Source organism: Brachyistius frenatus, unplaced genomic scaffold, assembly GCF_029030835.1.
Source record: "Brachyistius frenatus isolate BFR_SWC_R1_liver_20210118 unplaced genomic scaffold, ASM2903083v1 Contig_68, whole genome shotgun sequence".
NCBI classification, from domain to species: domain Eukaryota; kingdom Metazoa; phylum Chordata; class Actinopteri; family Embiotocidae; genus Brachyistius; species Brachyistius frenatus.
Genome location: NW_027210667.1, coordinates 741,735 through 761,966, shown reverse-complemented (window position 1 = coordinate 761,966; position 20,232 = coordinate 741,735). Strand labels below are relative to the sequence as shown.

Here is a 20,232-nt window from a genome sequence, read left to right as displayed (position 1 = left end):
GTGTGCAGAGAGAGGGAACAGGCAGAGACAGGAGAGGGGAAGAATAACAGGGTGTAATATCCACCAAAGTGTTTTTCTAATCACTATAGGGAGCCTCCAGGAGCGGAAGATTCTCTCTAGACCGCCTCAGGTCTGGTATTAACATCATATCCACTGCATTAATATGTCAACCCCGCAATCACTCAATGGGTGTCTTCGTGTCTAAGAATCATTAACTTTACATGTCCACAGTGGATCCTAATGCACCATGTACAATACTTTACACTGAGGCAAACCTGTCTTTGTACATTTCTCATTAGACATTGCATGGTGTGGGAAAAGTTTGTTTGGATGAGTTTCCTCAAACTGGGCTGTGGCAGTATAGATTTTATGATTTAATGTGACTTGAAGATTAATCAATGAGCACAGATCAAACATGTTGAAAAACATGGCAAACTATCCTTCAAAATCACATTTAAATGTGTAGAACCTTACGTGTAAATATATTCTTTTGAAGAATCAATGAGTTATGGATACCAACCACATCATATTTCTGTGTATGAGGCTATAGCTTGCCCACCCTGACACATTGATAATCAACAATATAATGCAGATACAGACACATATACATTTTACTGCTACTACTTTATAGTACTTTCTACTGTTCTTTTAAGTCTGGAAATGTAAGTAAGAATGTTACATGTCATGTTTTAGTCTTCTACATATTTCATCTACTTAGAAGTGTCACATGCAAACAGCCGAGTGGAACAGTTGCTAGGGTTTGACATTAAGAGGTTATGGGATGTTACAAGTGTCCTGTGTTAGACAAAAAGCACTAGATTTAGGGACTATATTTCTAGAACTGCAATATAAGTGCTTATTATGTGAAATGTATGAAAAAGTTCTGCAACATTTTTGTCTCTGTATATCAGTAGGGTCAGACTAGGTGATATTTAGTGGTTCACATTCACCCATTTGGAAAAAAAACATTGTTTTTTTGAGCTCTTTTCTATAAGATTTTGCATGCAGAACTGTTTTCAATCAGCTTTCCGAATAGTGACAACCCACAAGCCAGTGGCGTATCCCAAGGCAGCGAACCCAATCTGGGAGCAGCACAAACAGTCTAAATTTAATAGGACTTCAGAAAGCATCCTACTTCTCCCTGTGGTGACTGACTCTGAAGAACAGAAACATCTGTACCTTACGTGAGATGATCTCCACATCTGGCCTGCATCCTGATTGTTTCAGGGGTGTGGGCATACACCAGCAGCTGCAACCAACCACTCCCACATGTTTCTGATAGGCCAAGTGTCTAGCTGTTTGTTAAGCGTGAGGTGATCTTTGATCCTTCAACAGCGTTGGCTGTAGTGTTATCGTGAGCAGGGCCGGGGAAGCTCTGAGAGGCACACAGCGGAAGCACAGTAACCTCACAGAAGGGCCTGTGGTTCACTGTGGTGAAAACAGGCATGGTAAAGTGGCTTCAGCTGCGGAAAAGAGTTCTCTGGAAACCACCCAGCACCTCTATCCAGTTGTGCTACTGGGATCGTAATAGAGGAAGTCAACACAAGTATAATGTATAACCTTTTGATTTACAGTTGCACCAAAAGAAGCAAGAAAAGAATATAACTCTAAAGCGAGTTTTTGTGTTAAAGAAATGGAAATATCTGGTTGTATTAAAACAAATTATGCTTTGCTCAGTTTCTACATGCTTTTTCCATATCAGTGCTGAGTGGTGTAGCACATTGTGGCATGGAAGAGACTGATGTCATAAATAATCTTTTTTTCTCTCTCGCTGCACCAAAGGGAAGAAGTTTGGCCTGACATGATCACAAGTGGCTAAAATGTCTTTGAACTGATGAACATCCTGCTCCTACATCCCAGGACTAAAGGCCAAACCATCCAGGTCAGAGCTGACAGGCTTTGTACACCCACCATTTTGATTCATAGAGATGGTATTTTAGGAAATGGTGCACACCAGGCCAGAACTTCAAAAATAAACATAACATTTATGGACTGGAAAGCTGTGCCACTCCTGCTTCCTCTCTCATCCAACAGAGCATGGTCCCACCATAGTAGTAATTCAGCGACAGGTTGTAAGAGACAGCACATCACATTTTGCTTTAAATACCCATCTCTTAAGTTTAAAATACACACCAATTTAATTACCATCTTAACCTTTTCAAGACCATTAAAACTAGGATTTGTGTATGAAGCAGAGGACAGCGAAAGACTGATGGTTACCATGGTGCTGTCCTTTTAATTCATCAGTCTTTAAGTCAGATGTCCTTCTCCGAGGCTTCTGCAAATTTACAGCTGTGACTGAAGTATCACAGTGGTTCAAAAATCTGCCCATAAAGCAGCATCATCCATAAAAACAAATTCCAGCTTGCCGTGAGTATAACCCCATAACTCCTTATCAAACCTAAATTTAGTTACAAAATCCCGGAATTCCTATCAAAAAACAAATCCTATTGTCAATGCGTTTTTTTGTCATAAATTCTAAAATGTAGGAGAATGACAGGTTTGCTTTGATCCTAATATCTTTGCTAAACCAGAACTCAGACGAAGGTGGCAGGTGCCAGAAGGTTCTTCATTTACAATATGTGACTGAGCAGCAGGATGGTTGGAGGAACTAATTTGCCAAAATTTTAAAAGTAAAATCTTTAAGACATCGGGTGATTATTCCCATGCAGTCTAAATTGTGCTTCTCATATACACATCCTCAATTCTTTTATCATTAGACATCACTCAGCAATATGTGCTTCTGCAATTCTAGAGTCCATACAGATTACTGTTACTGAACTACCATTCGTAACACCTGCTGCAAGTACATTCGCAATGTACTTAAATATGCAGAAGTATAAATTACAAGGACTGTTTTTTAATAATGTTTGACTGTCAAGCCAGATGGTTTACCTGTAAAATGTTGTCGTACTATTAATTGGGTTTATTGGGTTTTAGTTTCAGTCTGATAATTTTCCATTTTTTTAATAAAAAATGTTCCACATTATTCGACAACGTTTTACGTACCTGTACCATGTTTAAAGATATGTTTTGATAATGTTTGGCCATGCCTTGTGGACATTGATTTGCTTAATATTCTGTTGAGTCGGTGGCTGTGATAAAGTTTACTTTTTTGCTTGTTGCATCAGAACACTCAGGCTGTAAAGTGTGTATTTTATTAAAAAATAAATAAAAAAAATTAAAAAAAAACAAGAAAGAAAAATCAGGCCACAGTTCTGGGCAAGACAGGAGTTGGTCAAATGGCATCTGATGTTTCCTAAAAACTAGTCCGACATTAGTTTTTAGGCTTAAAGCTAGGGACTTTGGCAGTTAAAAAAAAAAAAAAAAGGGGTGGCCTTATTTCTTTTAATGAAATGTGTCAATAATTAGTTTGTCTGTGAGGATATTAGCATGAGCTGTATAATTAAATCATGAGTACTGAACAATAAACTCAAAGTGAAGTTTTGTTATGTCCTGTCATATTTATATCTGATCTTTATTCCAAAAACGACATAAACATAGTTCTATGTGGTTTCTGCACCACAGGCAGATGTGTTTTATTGCATGCAGATCAGTGAGCTGTAATCAAGTCACCAGAATCCCAAGTAACATCCCTGACAATAGCAGACTGTGGAGCCCAACCTCACATTGGATCCTAAATAATTATGACTTACCATAGTAAAACTGGGGAGGCGATGACTGAGCTATCTTTCATCAAACAACATATTGCACCAGCCTCCAAAAATAATACACATCAGCATGTCTGTCTAACTGACTTTTTCCTGATTAACTGGACAACTGAGTAACCTGGATAACTGCTGTTTGCCAGTCATCCTGCAAGTCGGTTTTCAGTTTGGGCTCATAGCTCTCAAACTAAGCAAAGGTGACCCCTGTTGGTCATGTAATTAAATAACAACTAAAAGAGTCAAAACTGTATATTCATAAGAACACAAGTTGTATAGTTTTAATGTGTCCCTTTTGGAATTGCAGTCTTTATTGCTGTTAAAGCTAACACAGTGATGGCTAATTAAATAATTTGTCAGATTTTGTGACCGAGCTTTGAGTTCAATCACCAGATGAGCTGCTTGATTTTCCCTTTTCATTACCTTTCATTTTATTAATCGAATATATAGAAGTTTGGTTAAGACTAAAACAGAGCTTTTAACTTCAATATAAAAAATCACAGTGCACTGATGAAAATACAATTGAGATAAAAAAAAAAAAAAGTTAAATGCTTTACTGAGCTGCACCGTGCCCTTATCTCTTTGACATCAATGTTTAGATCTGGTTGGGCCGTGCCTGCAGAAGTTTGTTGAGAAAATAACTGAGAAGCACGGAAGAGGCTACACTTTGGTTGAAAACCACGCACTCTTCAAATAGGCTACAAAGGGAAACCACAACTATGTCTACATGGTCTCAGCAAAATGTGTGTTTTCCCAAACTTATAATGCTGCAGTTGAGTGAAACTAAAATGAGGCATGTTGAAAACGGATGTGTATAAAAATAAAAAAGACGATAGTCTCTTTCTACACCCTGAATTTTTGTTATTGAGTAAATACAAAAATGTGAGAGACGCTTTGATAAACTGGATAAAATCTGTTATCTCTGATATAATATAAAAACATCATTAAGTCATGTTGATTAACTAAACAATTAATATTAATCAGCCATTGATATTAATTGAAATTATTGTGATATTCAAGAATAATAGACTACATACAATATTAACACATTTTGAGACACAAACAGCTTCTAAACTAGATAGTTACAAGCAAGTGGAAATGAATGATTAATTGATTAGCTGATTATTATTAAAAGATGATCAAAAATTAAACATGTGGGTCAAGAGTATTGTTCGACATATTTCATCTGACAAATATTTAAGTCTAAGAAACAAAGCAGTTTTTACAGCTGAGCCTACTGGTTGCAGACTTAATGCTATAAATAACGTCCCAATTTATAGATGTGTAGTTAATGAATGTAGAATTTCATGTGTAAATCTATAAAATGAGCATCAAGCAGCTTTACAATAAATAACAAATTGCAGCTTAATGTACACTATCTTCTGTAAATGGGGGGCGGCACCCCCTCATTCATTTAACCTCCTAATTGCGCATATATTTATAGCATCTGCGTTTTTGCATCAGTTTCCAAAGAAAATAGCTTCCCAATGGGCTTTTAGGCCTAAACACGCACTATGGAACAAAGCAGGTCTATTCTAAAGAATTAACAGCTTTTTTTTTTTTTTTTAGTTATGTAGTTGTGATTCAACATTTGTTTTCGAGCTGTAAAGGATGCAGTATGCAGTCTATTAGCAGGAGCAAAGGCTTTTCATCAGAAGTAAGCAGGACATAGTAAGCGGAACTAAAGCTCGGTAGCAAACGTTTCTGGCCGGACAGCAGTTTTCGTTGGAAAGCATTCTGTTTACGCTTCAACGTGGGTTACCCGCCGTGACAGCGCGTCCATGGCACTGGAGTAGAATAAACTTTTACCGCTCGATAACAGTACCTGTTTTTCAGTACATTAAAATGGGTAAAAAACGCCCCAACGAAGATTCGGTGGAGTCCAACACTTCGGTGAAAAAAGAGAAAGTTCCGGAGTTCAACGGGACTGTATTTAAATCCATGTTAAAGGACCCCACCACCGCCAGAAAGGGTAAATACAAAACATGTAGCAGCGTTTAGTTTGTTAAACATTTAACAGAAGTCATACTAAATCACGTTACGCAGCTATCAGCTTTTGTGTTTAAGCAGCAGTCTCCTATTATCGCCTGCAGGTCTGGAGACGTTCATATCAACCGCTAAGAAGCTGCCGTGCTCTGACCTGTACGATGCGGTTGAAGGTTACATTAAGATCTCCATGGAGTGTGCAGAAATATTCAAATTGCTAGAAGGAGAAAAGCACATGGAGAGTGAGGTAAGCTGAAGTTATTTTCTCAATTGGTTGCCGCTGGCTGGCTGGCTGGCTGCATGTAATTGGACAACTTCAACTAGAGTGAAATCTTGTTTCTTTCCAGATGATGCTGATTTTTGAGAGCTTGGAGGTCATCCTTCTCAGGACAGCCAGCGACCTGTCCCACTTCAACATGGTTGGCAATTCGATCGTGAAAAAGACCGTTTCTAGCTACATGAAACTTCTGCAGGGGTCCTTCCATTCAGAAAACCAAAGGTTGGTCTATTTATCTCGGTGCAGGGAAATGTCAACGCTCAGCAGATATTAACATTAATATTCTGCCCCTGACTTCAATGCTGTGTTTGCTGTTGTACAGGTTTGTCCGTCAGTGCCTCTGCCTCCTGTCCGCCTTGGTGGCTCAGGGTCCAGAAGCTGCCAGAGAGGTCTTTAGTAACATTCACGTCAACAAAGCTCTGTCTGGACTGGTAACTAGGAAGAATACGAAGGTGGGATGCAGTATTTCTCTTTTCAGTTCACTTCTATCGGATTTTTCGGATACTGCAGACATACATTCTTCTCTGTATGTTTTTGCAGGGTGGACCTGATGTCCGCCTGGCTTTCATCCAGTTTGTGCTGTCCTTTTTGGTGTCTGGAGATAATGCAACAGTTGGACAGATATTAGAAATCAAAGGTAACAATTAGATATAGATTTCAATTTGTATAGTATCCTCGTGTCTGTGGTGTGTGGATGACATGGAAGTGTGTTGTGTTAGAGCTCCTGCCAAAGATCCTGAGTACAGGTCTGAAAGAAGACAGGATGTCCACAGTCAATCTGATTTTGTCCACACTGAAGACAAGAGTAAGTGCTCTGAAATTCACATTTTTCATTTAAAGTCAGTGTATGAATTTGTTCAATATATTTATTGTTACTTGTCTTTCTCTAGGTCATACTAAACAAGGCCATTAGTAAAACACAGAAAGTGCGTTTTTTCACACCTGCTGTGTTGGCCACCATCGCCTCTCTGTATAAATGGAATGGGATTGTGGATGCAACCACTGACGATAACACAGTAGGTTACTTGCTTTTCGCCCAGTGTCTGTTGAAACAAAGGCTGTGTCACCCAAATGACTTTTCAACTTATAGTTCCATTTTCTTTTCTTTTCTTTCTTTGTAAGATGGTTGAAGACTCAGAGCTTGCTGGGGCATCAGTCGTCCGGGAACTTGTTCACAGCTTCCTTCTTGACCTGTGTTGCTCCCGTAAGCATGGCATCAGCTTCCATGATGCCAGCTTTGGCACAGCTGGCAGGTCAGTAGTTAACACGTGAAGATGACCTTACGCTCTTTTGGAAAGTCCTCATGCTGATCATTAGGTTTTACTTCTTTGCAGAGCTGGAAACATTGTCTTGCTTCAGTTCTTGGTGGGATTGAAGCAGGCGACTGAGGATGAGTTGGTGGCGGAGCTGGTGGTGAATGTCCTGAAGGCCAGCCCTGATATTCTGTCCCGATACTTCAAGGAGACTCAGTATTCATACAGCCCGCGCCTCAAAAGTGCTTGGCAAGACAATGTCAAGTTACTTAAAAAGGTAATAATACCAGGCATATTTGTTAATCTAGAGACATTAGTGTTTGTTAATATGCTTTGTGTTTATTTTGAAAAGGCGATAACAGTCCTCTTTACATTTTTACAACAGATCTACGAGGCCCAGCCTGAGATTTCTACAGTCTTTCAAACTCGTGAGGTTGTCCCTCTACCACGCCTGCTCTCCATGATTATGGTGATATCTCTTCCTCCAGTCTGTAACAAGGCTTTCTTCACACAAGGCCTAAATGTAAGTGTCTGAGCCTCCTACAATAAATTCATTAGTGTGAGAAAAGTTGGTCAACATTTTTTAAATATCTCCTCTTTGAATTGACAGTTTGCCAACACAACAGTGCAGCTTACAACTCTGTCCATGATTAACTTCCTCCTGAAAAGAGCCAATAAAAACATGGAGTATCTTTTGGATAAGTCTGTGTGGTACAACTCGGATGCATACACTCATGACATGATGGGTGAATTGGTGCAGCAGTACAGTGAGACACTCAGCAGGGTAAGCTCAGGAAAATGACATTTTAATACACTTATATTGTAACAATGCAAATTCAACAATTCATGCTCTGCTCCAGATTTTGCCCGACATGACGAGCATAGTTTCAACGTGGCAGTCGCTCAACAAAAAGGAAAAGATCAAAATTGAAGGCAGTACTGAACTGAAAGATGATGAACAAGAAATACCTGGTATTGACATTTACAGTACATGTACATTATTTATATAGAAACAAAATGGAACAATGTGAGTTGACTGTCTTATGTACTTTATTTTGTGCAGTTGCTGAGGCACCTGAGGTCATCCTACGGAAGGCTCTGATTCTTCAGGTCATATGTCTTTATCAGAAAGTGGTCCCACATCTGGTCAGCCAGTGCAAATTTGACTTCAGCAAGCTCCTAAAAGGTGACATTTTTTGTTGTTGATATGTTTTAACTTTCATGATTGTTGTGATGTTTTTTTCTTTTAAATCTGACTAGTTGTTTTCACCTGTCCAGGGATTGTGTCAGAGAAAGGAATGAGGGAGGAAGTCCCTCCTGTTTTGCAGTATCAGATCCTGCAGTTGGCCTTGGACCTACCCGCAAGCAAATTCTCTTGGTTCCGCATTCAGGTGAACAAGTTACATTCTTGGTTTTATTTGACCATTAACTGTCTCCATTTTCAGCGACTTTTGTTTCGAGCATGGCGCTTTGTAACCGGTAATGTTTCTGATGTGTTGTATATTTGCTCTTCTTCATAGGATGTTGCAGACACAGAATCTTCATCTGGAGAGAAGTCAGTACTTTACCTGCTTCTCAAGATGTTTGTCAGCAGCAGTGACCTGAAAACCTCCATTCAGTTGCTGGTTCTAAAAGTATGAAATGTTTCTTTTTTTACGTCTGTGCAACTGCTTTGACCCTGCACTATATGTGCGATATAGATATTTTGATAATTAAATTAACTAAACTTCCAATCTTCCAACCAGGAAGGCAAAAAACTTGACAATTATTTACCCCTAATTCATGCCAAATTTGTCCACTTTGGTTAACAGATTGCGATTCTGAGGGCACAGCATCGTTTCTATAGGATATCTATGTTAGCAGTTCTTCAGCTGTGTCAGGAAACAGTTCAGTCCTCGCAGTAAGAAAAGGAATTTCTTCAGATTAATTGATAAAAGCCTAAAACATAATGATACCATAGTACATTTATGAAGTTAATGAAGTGGGAGCAGCATAACATCTCAGCAGAAATCTCTGCTTGTATTTAGTTTTGAAAATGTATTTATTACCGTTACAAAATTTCCTCCAAAAGTATTTCTAACACTCAGTTTTAGGGAAAAGTAACCTCTGTTCTGTATTTCCTGTCTGATATTCAGGTGCTAAAGGACACCGGGGTGTTTGAACATACCTGGACCGAGCTGGAGCTCTGGCTCGACCAGCTGGCCAGACTAGAACCAAACCAACAAGAGACTGTTATCCAGTTTTTGGAGAGGGTACGTTCACCTCTTTATAATCTTTTTTTTTAATCCCAACCTTTCTGTATATTAATTTCATTCAGTTGGTTTGCCAAAATTGAGCATTTTGAGTCCTTTAAGTATATCTAATGATAAACTCCCGGTTTCTTATTGTAGGTGTTGGTGAAACTGGTGTGCAATTCCTACGCATACACGGATAAAGTTGCCAGCCTGGTTCAGGAGGCAGGTTATCTGCAAGCTAACCTGAGCAGCCAGGACAGCGATGTAGCCAGTATCCCAGTCTCACAAATAGATGGTGAGCATTTAGGTTAATTTCATCAAGCCACAAGCATGTATGTGTAACCTGTTTTGTTTTTTTATAAAGCTGACTGTGCCTTGTAGATGTCTTAGACATGCTGGATGTCATTATGGAGGGTAATGATGGTGAGATGGAAGAGTTCGGGCCATCTCTGAGCGAAGACCTCATTATCCAAACCTTCCCCTTCAGCGCGGTGGTACCTGCTGCTCTGGAGGCCCGAAAAAAACTGCCAGCAGACAAAGGTAAAGCTCTTCTATCTCAAATAGGACAAATAGTAAACATATTGCATCAGAAAGTGGGAGGGGAAGTCACTTTTTTAGGGCAAAGTGGAAAATACAAACATAGAAAAGTGTAACTTTACTTTAAAATGAATCCCATTCTTTAAATTTGAAAAGTGGTTCTCCAAACCCGTTTATTGTTAGTTTATTTCAAATAAAAAACAAATATATGATGTGGTCTGTTTTTTCCTCCCTCAGGGGTGGTATATGAATACATGTCTGCAGTGCTCTCAGATGTGCTGCACTGTCAGAGAGATCCGCTCCCACTCTGTCTGGCTCTGCTGCAGTACGATAAAGAGCTTGTGTCGTCTGAACTCCATGCTTCTCCTCATCCATCCGTTACACACCTTCATCAGTATTACTCCAAATGGCTACCGCAGCAGTGCCATGAGGAACTGGTCAGTTTTTAGTCTCACAAATGGATTGTTTAGCCATAAGCGTCATGTACTTGTAATTTTTTTTTTTTATCCAGAAAATAACAGGCTGTTTTTTTTGTTTTTTTTTTTGCAGTTCAAGTCTTCTGAATGCCATTCAAAGGGGTTGCCAATCCCCACTTCGTTCACTGCTCTGATGAAAGCTGCGTACATCCAAGGACCACGCACTTTGCTTGAGGAAACCTTCAGAAAAAATGTAGAAGAAGCTCTATCTTTGATGTCAATGGCGGAGTTTCCCGTTGCAGTCAAGCAGATCTTACTCTACATCACCTCAACAGTGGAAAACTTCGGCACAGTAAGAGCACAAAACAAGCTCACAACTTAGTAAGTTATGAAGGCCAAGTTATACATAATGCACCATATACTTCTCCACAGTTCTCCAAAGACAAAGGAGCTGCCCTCCTGAAGACTTTAATGGGAATACTGCAAGATATGGTGACCAAGCTGCAAGGCTTTCAGGACACCAAAAACACTGAGCCAGCAGCAGAGAAATCCCCAGAAGGATCGGACCTCTTTCTGGAACTCGACCAGTCCTCCCCAGTCGAAGCCGATAAAGAGCAGGTTAGAAAAAATACAAGCTTTTAAAGTTTGATCAAACTACCAACAACATCACGTTTAATTTGACTATTTTATGAAGAACTGATTCAGGCACCCTCTGTCTTTAGATTGTTGTTTCAGCTCTTGGCTCCATCTTCAAGCATCCATGTTTGCAGCAGTGGTTTCTGGCCCTGGAGCTGTCTGCATTGCCTCCTCACTCTCTGAACCCTGTTAGACTGAAGCACCTGTGTGCCCAGCTGACCGATAACATTCTGGCCTTGTTGAACATCAGTGCCCCCACTCTTCGTGATCTGAGTCACCTGGAGATTCTTCGTAGCTACATGGGGGCTTTAGAAAGAGCTGTTCTCAAAGAACTGATGGAGCATGGTTCTCAACCTGCAAAGACATACTCCAGACCTTTCCAGGCCCTCCTGTCTCTGCACAGCTACATGGATTCCTGTAACCTGAGGCAGGTGGTCTCCAAGTTGCTACTCCTCCCCCATGACAACCTCATCTCCCCCGGCAGTAAGGGGACACAGCCTGAGCTTAGCCTTTACGGTCATGCGGCCCTGCAGATCCTCACGGAGTGTAAATCTACCTCCTCTCAGGACCATGGCACATTTCTGACACAGGTGCACCTCCACGGCCTGGGCACCCTGCTGCTGTCCTGCTCCAGCCCTGCGCTGGAAGCCTTCCTGCTCCAGACTTTGTCTAGTGAGCCAGGCAGTGCCAAGCTCATCCACACAGATGTGCTGGTTCACTGTCTCCAGAGACCTCTCCCAGACACTCTGGCTATCAGTAGTCTGCTGCTACAAAACTGCTCCACTCACCGCCTCTGCTTTGAGGTGTGGTGCCTGGAGCCTGCAAACATGGAGAAGATCTCAGACCAGACAGAAGCCTTCCTTTCTCTAATTAATACCTACTTACAGGTAGCAAGTAGAGAGGATCCAGCCAGACCCAAAGATGGTAATAAACCAAATTTACTGACATCTGAAAGCACAAGGATTTATTTCATTCTTTTTCCTTTCACTGCCACCTGCCCAATAATTTAGATATGCTTAATATGTTTTTTTTTCATAGTGCAAAATGAAGTTTTAAAAGCCCTGAAGCAAGCATTGCTGGCAAAATTGTCCCAATGTGTTCTGGGAAACCTGACGGAGGACTCCGGAGCCCAGTTTACAGAAGCACTTGCGGGTCTGATCAAGCTCTCTGCAAACACGAAGGACATCCGGGATTTGATCGACAACCTTCCCAATGCTCTTCAAAATGTGGACAGTTTTGAAAGGTAAATAATAACACCTAAAAGAAAGTAAATTATCGCTGTCGGAAGTTGTTGGCTAAATGTTCCTTTCTCTTTTAGATGGCAACTTGATGATGTTATCACTGAGAAACTTGCTGATTGCCCAGAGGAACAAGAAAAATGGAGGAAGTCCATCGCCACTGCAGCCCTCAAGTGTCTCATCGCCTCTTACAGTCACTCTAAATCTCAGGCTGCTTCCCCATCAGACCAGGAGCAGAGCATCTTAAAAAGACTGCAGCGACACCTTGTGGGTGCACTCTCCTAATACATATTTAAAATATATGACCATAGGTTTTGCATTTTGTAATGAATATTCTGTTTCCGCAGACATCTGCTGAAGACATCACAGCATCTGAGTGGAACAGTTTTGTCAAAAATGGACTGAAGTAAGATATGTATTAAATCCACTCTGCTAACAACACTGTCACATAATTTTTAATGAATGAACTAAAAGATATTCTTAACCACCGTAGGTATCGCTACAGAGATTGCCACTTCTTGAACTCTTTGAGCAGCCTGTTGGACCTGATGTACGCTGGCAGTGAAGTCCAGAAGGACCTGATACCTTTATCCACTCTTCACATGATGACCAGCAGCCATTCTCTGTTCCTGCCCACCATGCTGGACTCTAATGAAGAGTCTGGCATGTGTCAGGCCAAAGGTAGCATACATAAAACAAAACAAAAAAGATCAAGTCACATTCACAAAGCCTTATCCCTCAAATGCTGATTTCTTTTTCACCAACACATTTATTTTGTTGTCATTTCAGAGGAGTTAGTGTCCCTTCTTCTCGGTCTGGTGAAGAAATGCCCAAATGTTTGTAACATCAATCACTTTGCAATACTTTTGGGAGCATACGGAGCTACACTGTGTACTTCAGGTAAAACAGGAAATCAACACGTGGGTTTTTTATTTATGTGTTTGTTCGTCTTTCATCTTGTGTTTTATTTTGCAGATCAGAAACTGTTGCTGCTTCTTCAGGAATATGAAAGAAACCAAGTCAGCCTGCTGAAGTTTCAGTAAGTTACATCTATTTTTTTTTAATGTTGTACCTGCAACAAGCGCACTTGTTTCATGCAAACACTCAGCGTGACTTTTCGACTGCAGATCCTTCTTGTGGGGCTCAGCAGCCGTGGAGCACCACAAGACCAGGAAGAGCCTGGGAGCTTCTCTGTGGAAGCAGGCGAGCTCAGATGACCTGCTGGCCCTGCTGAAAACTGACAAGATGCTCCAAACTGTTGCACACTTTCCACAGCAGCGCAGAATCGTCCCACAGGTTACTGTTTTACATTTACAATTCAGATCTACACTTTTAAGGAATTACTGTAAAGGATTAGTCCCCCAAATCATGAACCATATTTTCTCAAATACCCTTTCCGATGTCTAGTTGTGTAGTTAGTTTTGATGTTACACAGATTATTTTTCAGATATTTCAAATTTTGTATCAACTATTTTTTGGTTAACATTATTTCCAGATTGTCCACAGCAAGGTCCTATCATACCAAGTCCTAAAATGTGCAATTTCAGATGCTGTCAACAATATGTTTTTATTTAAATTTGAATGAGCTTTCCCTTGAGATATTTGTTTTTCTCTCTTATAGGATGGCATGGATCTACTGTACAGTAATAATGCAGTGAAGGACCTTGAGAATTTGTATGATCCCTGTTTTCTATTGCCTTTGTTCAGCGCCATACTGCGGCCAGGTAACATATTTCACTGCTCGTCATCACTCCGAATCATCGGTCTGGATCATCAGTGTTTATAACAGTTTCATACTTCTTCCTTTATGTGACAGAGTGTGTCATTGACTGCTTCAAGTTTGTATCCAGCCATGCTCTCGGAGTAACCGTAATGGCTCTAAGTAGCTATGACTCAAAGGTGAGAGCGGCAGCATTCCATGTGCTCAGCTGCTTCTACCAACATCTGGAGGGCGCTCGCTTCAGAGAGAAGAGACAGGTAAATTGTCAGGGAGGCGGTGTGTGAGTTTGTAAATGCTGTGTGCGAGTTTGTAAATGCTGTGTGCGAGTTTGTAAATGCTGTGTGCTTGGAAATCACCTCCAGAAACACTGATGCTCGTTTCATTTTCGTCAAACAGCTGCTGTATTTGATGGACACGGTGAAGAATGGAATTCGACAGCAGAATCAAAGACTTCCATTTGTCCTGACGACTTACATCACCAAAGTTGCTCAGCAGATGCTCAAACCAGGTGAGTAATCCGGAAAACTTAAATAAGTCCCTGCGCACTGTCATTTAACCCTTGAAAATATTTGTTCAAAACTTGTTGGAGATTGATCCAAAGTGATGAGAAATTGCAGTCAAAATTGTACTTTTTTTGTTTGATTATTTTCTTGCATTTTTATAGCACTACTTTTATAGCCAACTTTGCCTTCAGGTTCAATGACCTTTTCCTTGTTTTTCCTGTTTTCCCAGAGGACCACATGTACGTGGTGTTAAACAGGTTTCTGCTATCCCATCAGAGTTTGGACTTCAGAAGAGTCCCTGAGTTCTTCAAGCTTTTCTACAGCTTTGATTTGGAGGTAAACTATCATGGGAAACTTTTAAAAATGTTGTTTTTGTTTTCTGGTCATTAATCATGACTGGTGAATCTTAACCGAACAAATAAACTATTCTTGCATCAACAACATTTAACCTTCATCTGTTTCACCTTTTTTTTGACGGATGTTTCTGTGAAGGGGTGTCGGCCGTGGGAGTATAACTGTTTTGTTTTTTTTCTCCAGCACAAGGTTGAACGTGAGTGGATCCTGAGTGTGCTGGAGGAAGGGATAAGCGATGGGCACTGCTACGAGCTGTGCAACCAACAAGGCCTCTTTCAGATCCTTCTAGGATTTAGCAGCAGCCCCCTGTGTGATGAACACTTCCAGGTACACACAGCTGGAAACACATTTATTCAACATATTAGCACTGAAGTCAAGACAGATTACAGATCTTAATGGTCTAAATTGTGAAAAAAAAAACGTAAGACCAAAAATATAAACACCAGTGTAAAATTAAGCCTAAAAAATTAAACATTATAGAGGGCAATGTGACTGACTCTCTGAAATGCACCAATAACAAAACAAACAACTTGAGTCATGCCTGATGTACATCTGTGTCACATGTATGTCTTTACACAGGCACAGATCATCAGGGTGTTTTGCCAGGCTGCCCGTGTAAACAAAGCAGCCTACAACCTCATAAAGTGCTCTGGGCTCCTTACCTGGATGATACAGGCAGTTGAAAAAAGGTAAGCTTAAGAATCAGGTCCAGTCTTCAATTTTTGGCTCTATACTTGATGATATTATCATTCATGTTTTTATGACAATGTCTTCACTCAATTCTGTATTTGCTACATAAATATTTACTTATTATACTCCTCAGGAAACTCGACCAGCAGCTGCTAGGTGACCTCATTGATCTGCTCCATGTGCTGTGGTTTACCAACCTCGGGCAGAAGGAGAATCAGGCGGATGGAGACAAAACCTCCCATTCTACCAAGGAGAAACCTCAGAGCTTCATGAAATGTCTCCCACTCCCACTCGTCAGTGAATTTTTATGTGTGGCGTCAACTATCAGCAGACACCTCAGGTAAAAACCCCATAACTATTAGTTACACTCAGCAGTCGCTTGAAATATAACTGAAAGTATAAATGCAATTGAACTTAAGTCATGCTTCAGGGCCTAAACTTGTTATCACAAGATTTACAGTTGACAAAAGTTCAGTTGTCCACCGTGTAATAAATGAAAACTCTTTTGGTCAAGGATGTGAGTGTTTGTTTGACCTCCTTCTTGTCAGGTTGGGTGTGAAGGCTGCTCAGCTCGGCCTCTTTCTGCAGACTCTCTGCTCTGTACTGAAGCATCGTGGGACAGCTCTCAATGTAAACAAACAGGCTGACCGGCTCACGCTCCACCCACAGCCACTCTCCTGCACCGAAACGCTCACCCTGCTTCTCTGCTGGGCCTCCTTGTCGCGCAACACAGCACTACTAACCCAAATACAAGCCTTGTCTGTAAAGCACAAAGTGAAGGAATTGATGGGTGAGTGCCTTCAACAAATTCTGTCACACGGAGAAGCTTGTACAATTGTCAAAGAGGCCAAACTGATAATGTGGCTGATTTGCAAGAGTATCAGTCACAAATATTAAAATAGCTACAGCACTGTGTGCAGGTGTTGACAAACCTCGTATGACCCACCTTTTAGCAGTGTTTGCAGCTGAGGATGCTACATAGGATGCAACTTCATGTCATAGTTTTTCCATTACAAACGGTGGAACATTTAGAGCTTTGTTCTTTTTCATATAAATAAATCAATCCTTGTATCATTAATGGGATAAACATAGTTTTTGTTTGTCTTCCTCTAGGAATGGGGAGGGAAAAGGCCCGAGGTAAGGGCTCTGTTTCCCAGGCCCGCACTCGAAAAGAGAACCTGACAGACGACACTGAGACTGAGAAACAAGAAGAGAAAATCCTGACAGAGTGTAAACTTTACCTCAGCGGTATCTTTGTTCACTGGAAGCCAGTGTTCCACCTCTCTGAACCCCAGCCAGCTCTGCCAATAGATAAACCGGATCCCGGTCTCTTGGCCGGTGATACAGCACTCCTGCTTACAAAGTGGTCCCTGAGGTGCTTGGTGGAGGACTCGTATGATGAAAACAGAGCAAAAGAATTATTGCACTGGGTTGAAAAGGCTGTGATAAAACACAGGGAAATTGTGGATGTCATGCTGCTCGACCATGGCTTGAAAGCAGATCTCCTTCGACTCTACCATCAGGCCTTTGAAGCTCAGAGTCACACCAGCATTTCAGCAAGAGCAGAAACCTTCCAGCGTTTTACCAACATCATGATCTGCTTGCTGGAGGCCCGAGGCCACCTTCCAGAGCTGCATCATGCAGTTGTTTCGACCTGCATGTCAGAAGCCACCCATGATCAGTCTAGACTCGGTAAGAGCCTGCCACCTTATTCACACTGTTTCTGTGACTGCTGTTGTGCTTACAAAACAACACTATATCAACACATTTACTTGTCTGCTCCATACTACTGAAAAAAACTCCCAAATTAAACTTGATGGGGATGCCATCAGGTGGTATGTGATATTGAGACCAAATTATGTAACAAGCAATTTATATTACGAGGTAGGAAGTTTTCACACATTTTTTCATTAATGACCTAAACTTACTGAATGAAAGAAATGTGGCAAATCTAAAATCCTTGTTGTCTTTCATTAGAGTATAAAACATTTATCCAATTGGATTTATCCATCCAATTCAGCTTTGGACAATTTCAAATAAATGTTTTATATTTCCTTTAGTCCCCATCAGATACAAAGTGTTAGCGAAGAGGTACTTGTATAAAACAATGCAATGAGTCGATTAGCTGAATCACATTACTTGGAAGGGTAACATTACACAGTACTTTATTTCCCACATTTAACCCTAACCCTGAGAGTAAAAAAAAAATATGCTTGCTTGATATGGATAATGTAAAGATTTTTTTAATTGCCTTAAGTTGTCAACTCTATGTGGCACATGAAGTACAATGCATTCCAACTACAGTATTTAAAAAAATAAAAAAATCACAAGTTGTAGTGTAATTACATTAAACCTCTTGTTTTCTTCTTTCCAGAAGCAGGGTTGTCTCTGTTGTCGTTGTACATCCATGAATTGTGGAGTGGAGCCACATCAGCAGAACTATTCCTGTCTCATGTGAGTTTGGTGACCAGAACAAAGTGCAAGAGACAGAAAGCATCCAAATCCTCGCAGACTCGAGCAGCCATCAGAGCCATCTGTCATGACATCATCACCACCAAGAGTTAAATATCAAACCTGAACACTGTGTTCTTTAAAACAGACAACAGTTTTTGTAGACCGAGTTACAATATTTTGTAAAACATTTGAAAAACCCACTTTGTTATTGTGTCAACAGTGTTGATTTTGTAATCGGTTACTGTTTTGTAATTGTTTTAACACATTCTTTTTGTGTGACTTAATTTTATTTTTAAGTGTTTGCTTCTGTATGTGCAGACTTAGGACAAAAGGTGTCCGGGGCTACATACAAAAACATGTATTAAAAGTAATGAAGCTTCCTTCTTAATGAAGCACAATAATATACCCATGTTGTCCTTGTTCTTTTAATATCTAGGCCAGAGTTTTCTGATAGATAACTGATGTAACGTGTTCAATAGTAAAAGGTAGCCTTGCACTTTGTGGGTTTTCAGTGAAATAGTGGGGGACAAAAATAATTTGCTTCATCGTCATACTGCAAACAAATCCTCAGATTGGAAGCTTTCCTTGGCATCATCTCCACAGCTGCAGTCCCATAGTGATTTTGTTTGTTTCCATCACCTTAATTGAAAATGCATCTTTAAAAAGTGTTTTCCTTCAGATTAAGCCTCAGGTCAAGCAGTTGATGCTTTGTGGCTTCTTTTCATTTGGGATCTGTGGCTCCTACAATAACAAGATATTTTCAAGGGTTATTGTAGAATTTGTTTTGGCTTTAGCATAATTTACAATATAAACATATTTCAGGATTACAACCCTCTTTCCTCCTTCTCCATTTGAAGCTGAGAGACTTTTAAAAAGATAATGCACACACTTACTTTGGCAAGTTACCACTGCGAGACATTAGATTCAAACTGAGAAAGAGAAATCCCACAAAGGCAGCCAGAGTTATCCAAAATATTATAACTATTAAGTCTGAAAGGGAAGAAGAAAATTATCTTTGTTTAGCACAAGAAGGCAAATACAAATATTCTGTAAAGCATAAAAACTTACATTTATTGTAGTTCAGCTTGCGCTCATCCACAATCGGGGGATCCAGATAACCATAATAGTATTCCCATTCATATAGTGTTGTGCTGGTAGAGTTGTTTATCACAGCCATCATCTCACTTTAGGAAAAACATTTAGATTAGATTAAATTTAGACTTTATTAATCCCAGTGGGTAAATTTTGTTGTCACAGCAGCATAGAAACACAAGTGTGTCTTATTTAAAAAGAAAGCAGAGAAAATTGTTGTGGTTCATTCATAATAACACAAAAGTACAGTAAAAATCTATGGAGTTAGTCTTCTAGAGAAATACCAATCAAATCCTCACCCACAATTTCTGTATGCTCATCTGTTCCACTCCAGTTTCTCTTTCTGGCAGGTCTGCTGACTATATCTCAGTACATCCTGCAGCTTGCGGGATTAACCACGGGGCAGCATGTGAGAGTCGATTAATAGGGTAAAAATAATAATGTGGGTGTAGAGGGGAGGGGCGGGGGGGGGGGTATATAGAGTGACGAATGAATGAAGGGAATAATTTTTAACACATTTTTACTTTATATAAGATTCAGTAGGTTGAAATCATGTCCTACACACTCCGGTACACTTTAGTGTAAAGTAAGGTACGACCTACAGGCTATGGGTACGACTGTGATCTTCAAGCTGCAGCAATTGCGACACTCACTTCATTGGAAGGCAAATCGATGGCATGTAGGCCTACTGTATGTTCAAGTTTTGTTTTTTTTGAGAGCGAAAACACTTTGTCATTCAATCGTAAAGTTGGACTTGGCGACGAAGTGATGCAACTGTGGTTATTGAGTCAAACAGCGTTTAAATGTTTCTGTAACTATTTTAAAATACAACTCAACTCTATTTATTTATTATTAACAGGCACTGGCCAACATGCAAAAAACAGTGATAATAATTTTATCTGACTAAAGGGATCACAGTTCATGTTTACTTTCTGGCTGGGCCAAAGGTAGCCCACATCAAGGCTTGCAGAAATGACCTTTGCCTATATTAGCAAGGCTTTTGCTTTAATCATAGACCAATACTGTATATTAGTCACACAGAGGGCCAGCCTTACAGGACCCAGATGGCACATAACGCACACGTCGTCAAAAAAAAGCATAGTGGTCCAGTAAATAGGGTACTTGCAGGTGGACATACTTGCTCATCGGTGACAGGAACGCTAAACAGTGAAGGTAT

The 20,232-nt window shown here is 40.3% G+C and overlaps 2 protein-coding genes across 3 annotated transcripts; one reads left to right on the top strand and one right to left on the bottom strand.

Annotated features, from left to right (window-relative positions):
* The first annotated feature begins 5,432 nt into the window (after nt 1-5,432).
* On the top strand, nt 5,433-18,362 carry urb1 (URB1 ribosome biogenesis homolog). The gene is made up of 39 exons (XM_069707397.1): nt 5,433-5,637; nt 5,759-5,898; nt 5,999-6,150; nt 6,251-6,380; nt 6,469-6,565; nt 6,648-6,733; nt 6,819-6,944; nt 7,051-7,181; nt 7,263-7,458; nt 7,567-7,704; nt 7,792-7,965; nt 8,042-8,153; nt 8,245-8,367; nt 8,460-8,572; nt 8,702-8,815; nt 9,317-9,433; nt 9,572-9,710; nt 9,797-9,955; nt 10,190-10,389; nt 10,502-10,720; nt 10,801-10,986; nt 11,091-11,928; nt 12,043-12,247; nt 12,323-12,509; nt 12,590-12,648; nt 12,736-12,923; nt 13,032-13,142; nt 13,218-13,281; nt 13,370-13,538; nt 13,864-13,966; nt 14,059-14,219; nt 14,359-14,470; nt 14,695-14,801; nt 15,003-15,146; nt 15,399-15,508; nt 15,643-15,849; nt 16,058-16,299; nt 16,623-17,201; nt 17,884-18,362. The coding sequence occupies exons 1-39, from the start codon at nt 5,511-5,513 to the stop codon at nt 18,072-18,074; spliced, it is 6,756 nt and encodes a 2,251-aa protein (XP_069563498.1). The 5' UTR covers nt 5,433-5,510; the 3' UTR covers nt 18,075-18,362.
* On the bottom strand, nt 18,360-19,428 carry mrap (melanocortin 2 receptor accessory protein). 2 transcript variants are annotated; one of them, XM_069707398.1, is made up of 4 exons: nt 19,355-19,428; nt 19,032-19,147; nt 18,857-18,953; nt 18,360-18,704 (listed from the first exon to the last, which is right to left on the bottom strand). In XM_069707398.1, the coding sequence occupies exons 2-4, from the start codon at nt 19,141-19,143 to the stop codon at nt 18,656-18,658; spliced, it is 258 nt and encodes an 85-aa protein (XP_069563499.1). In that variant the 5' UTR covers nt 19,144-19,147; nt 19,355-19,428; the 3' UTR covers nt 18,360-18,655. The 2 variants fall into 2 exon arrangements, with proteins under 2 accessions (XP_069563499.1, XP_069563500.1); XM_069707399.1 differs by having other exon boundaries at nt 19,359-19,368.
* Nucleotides 19,429-20,232: the final 804 nt, after the last annotated feature.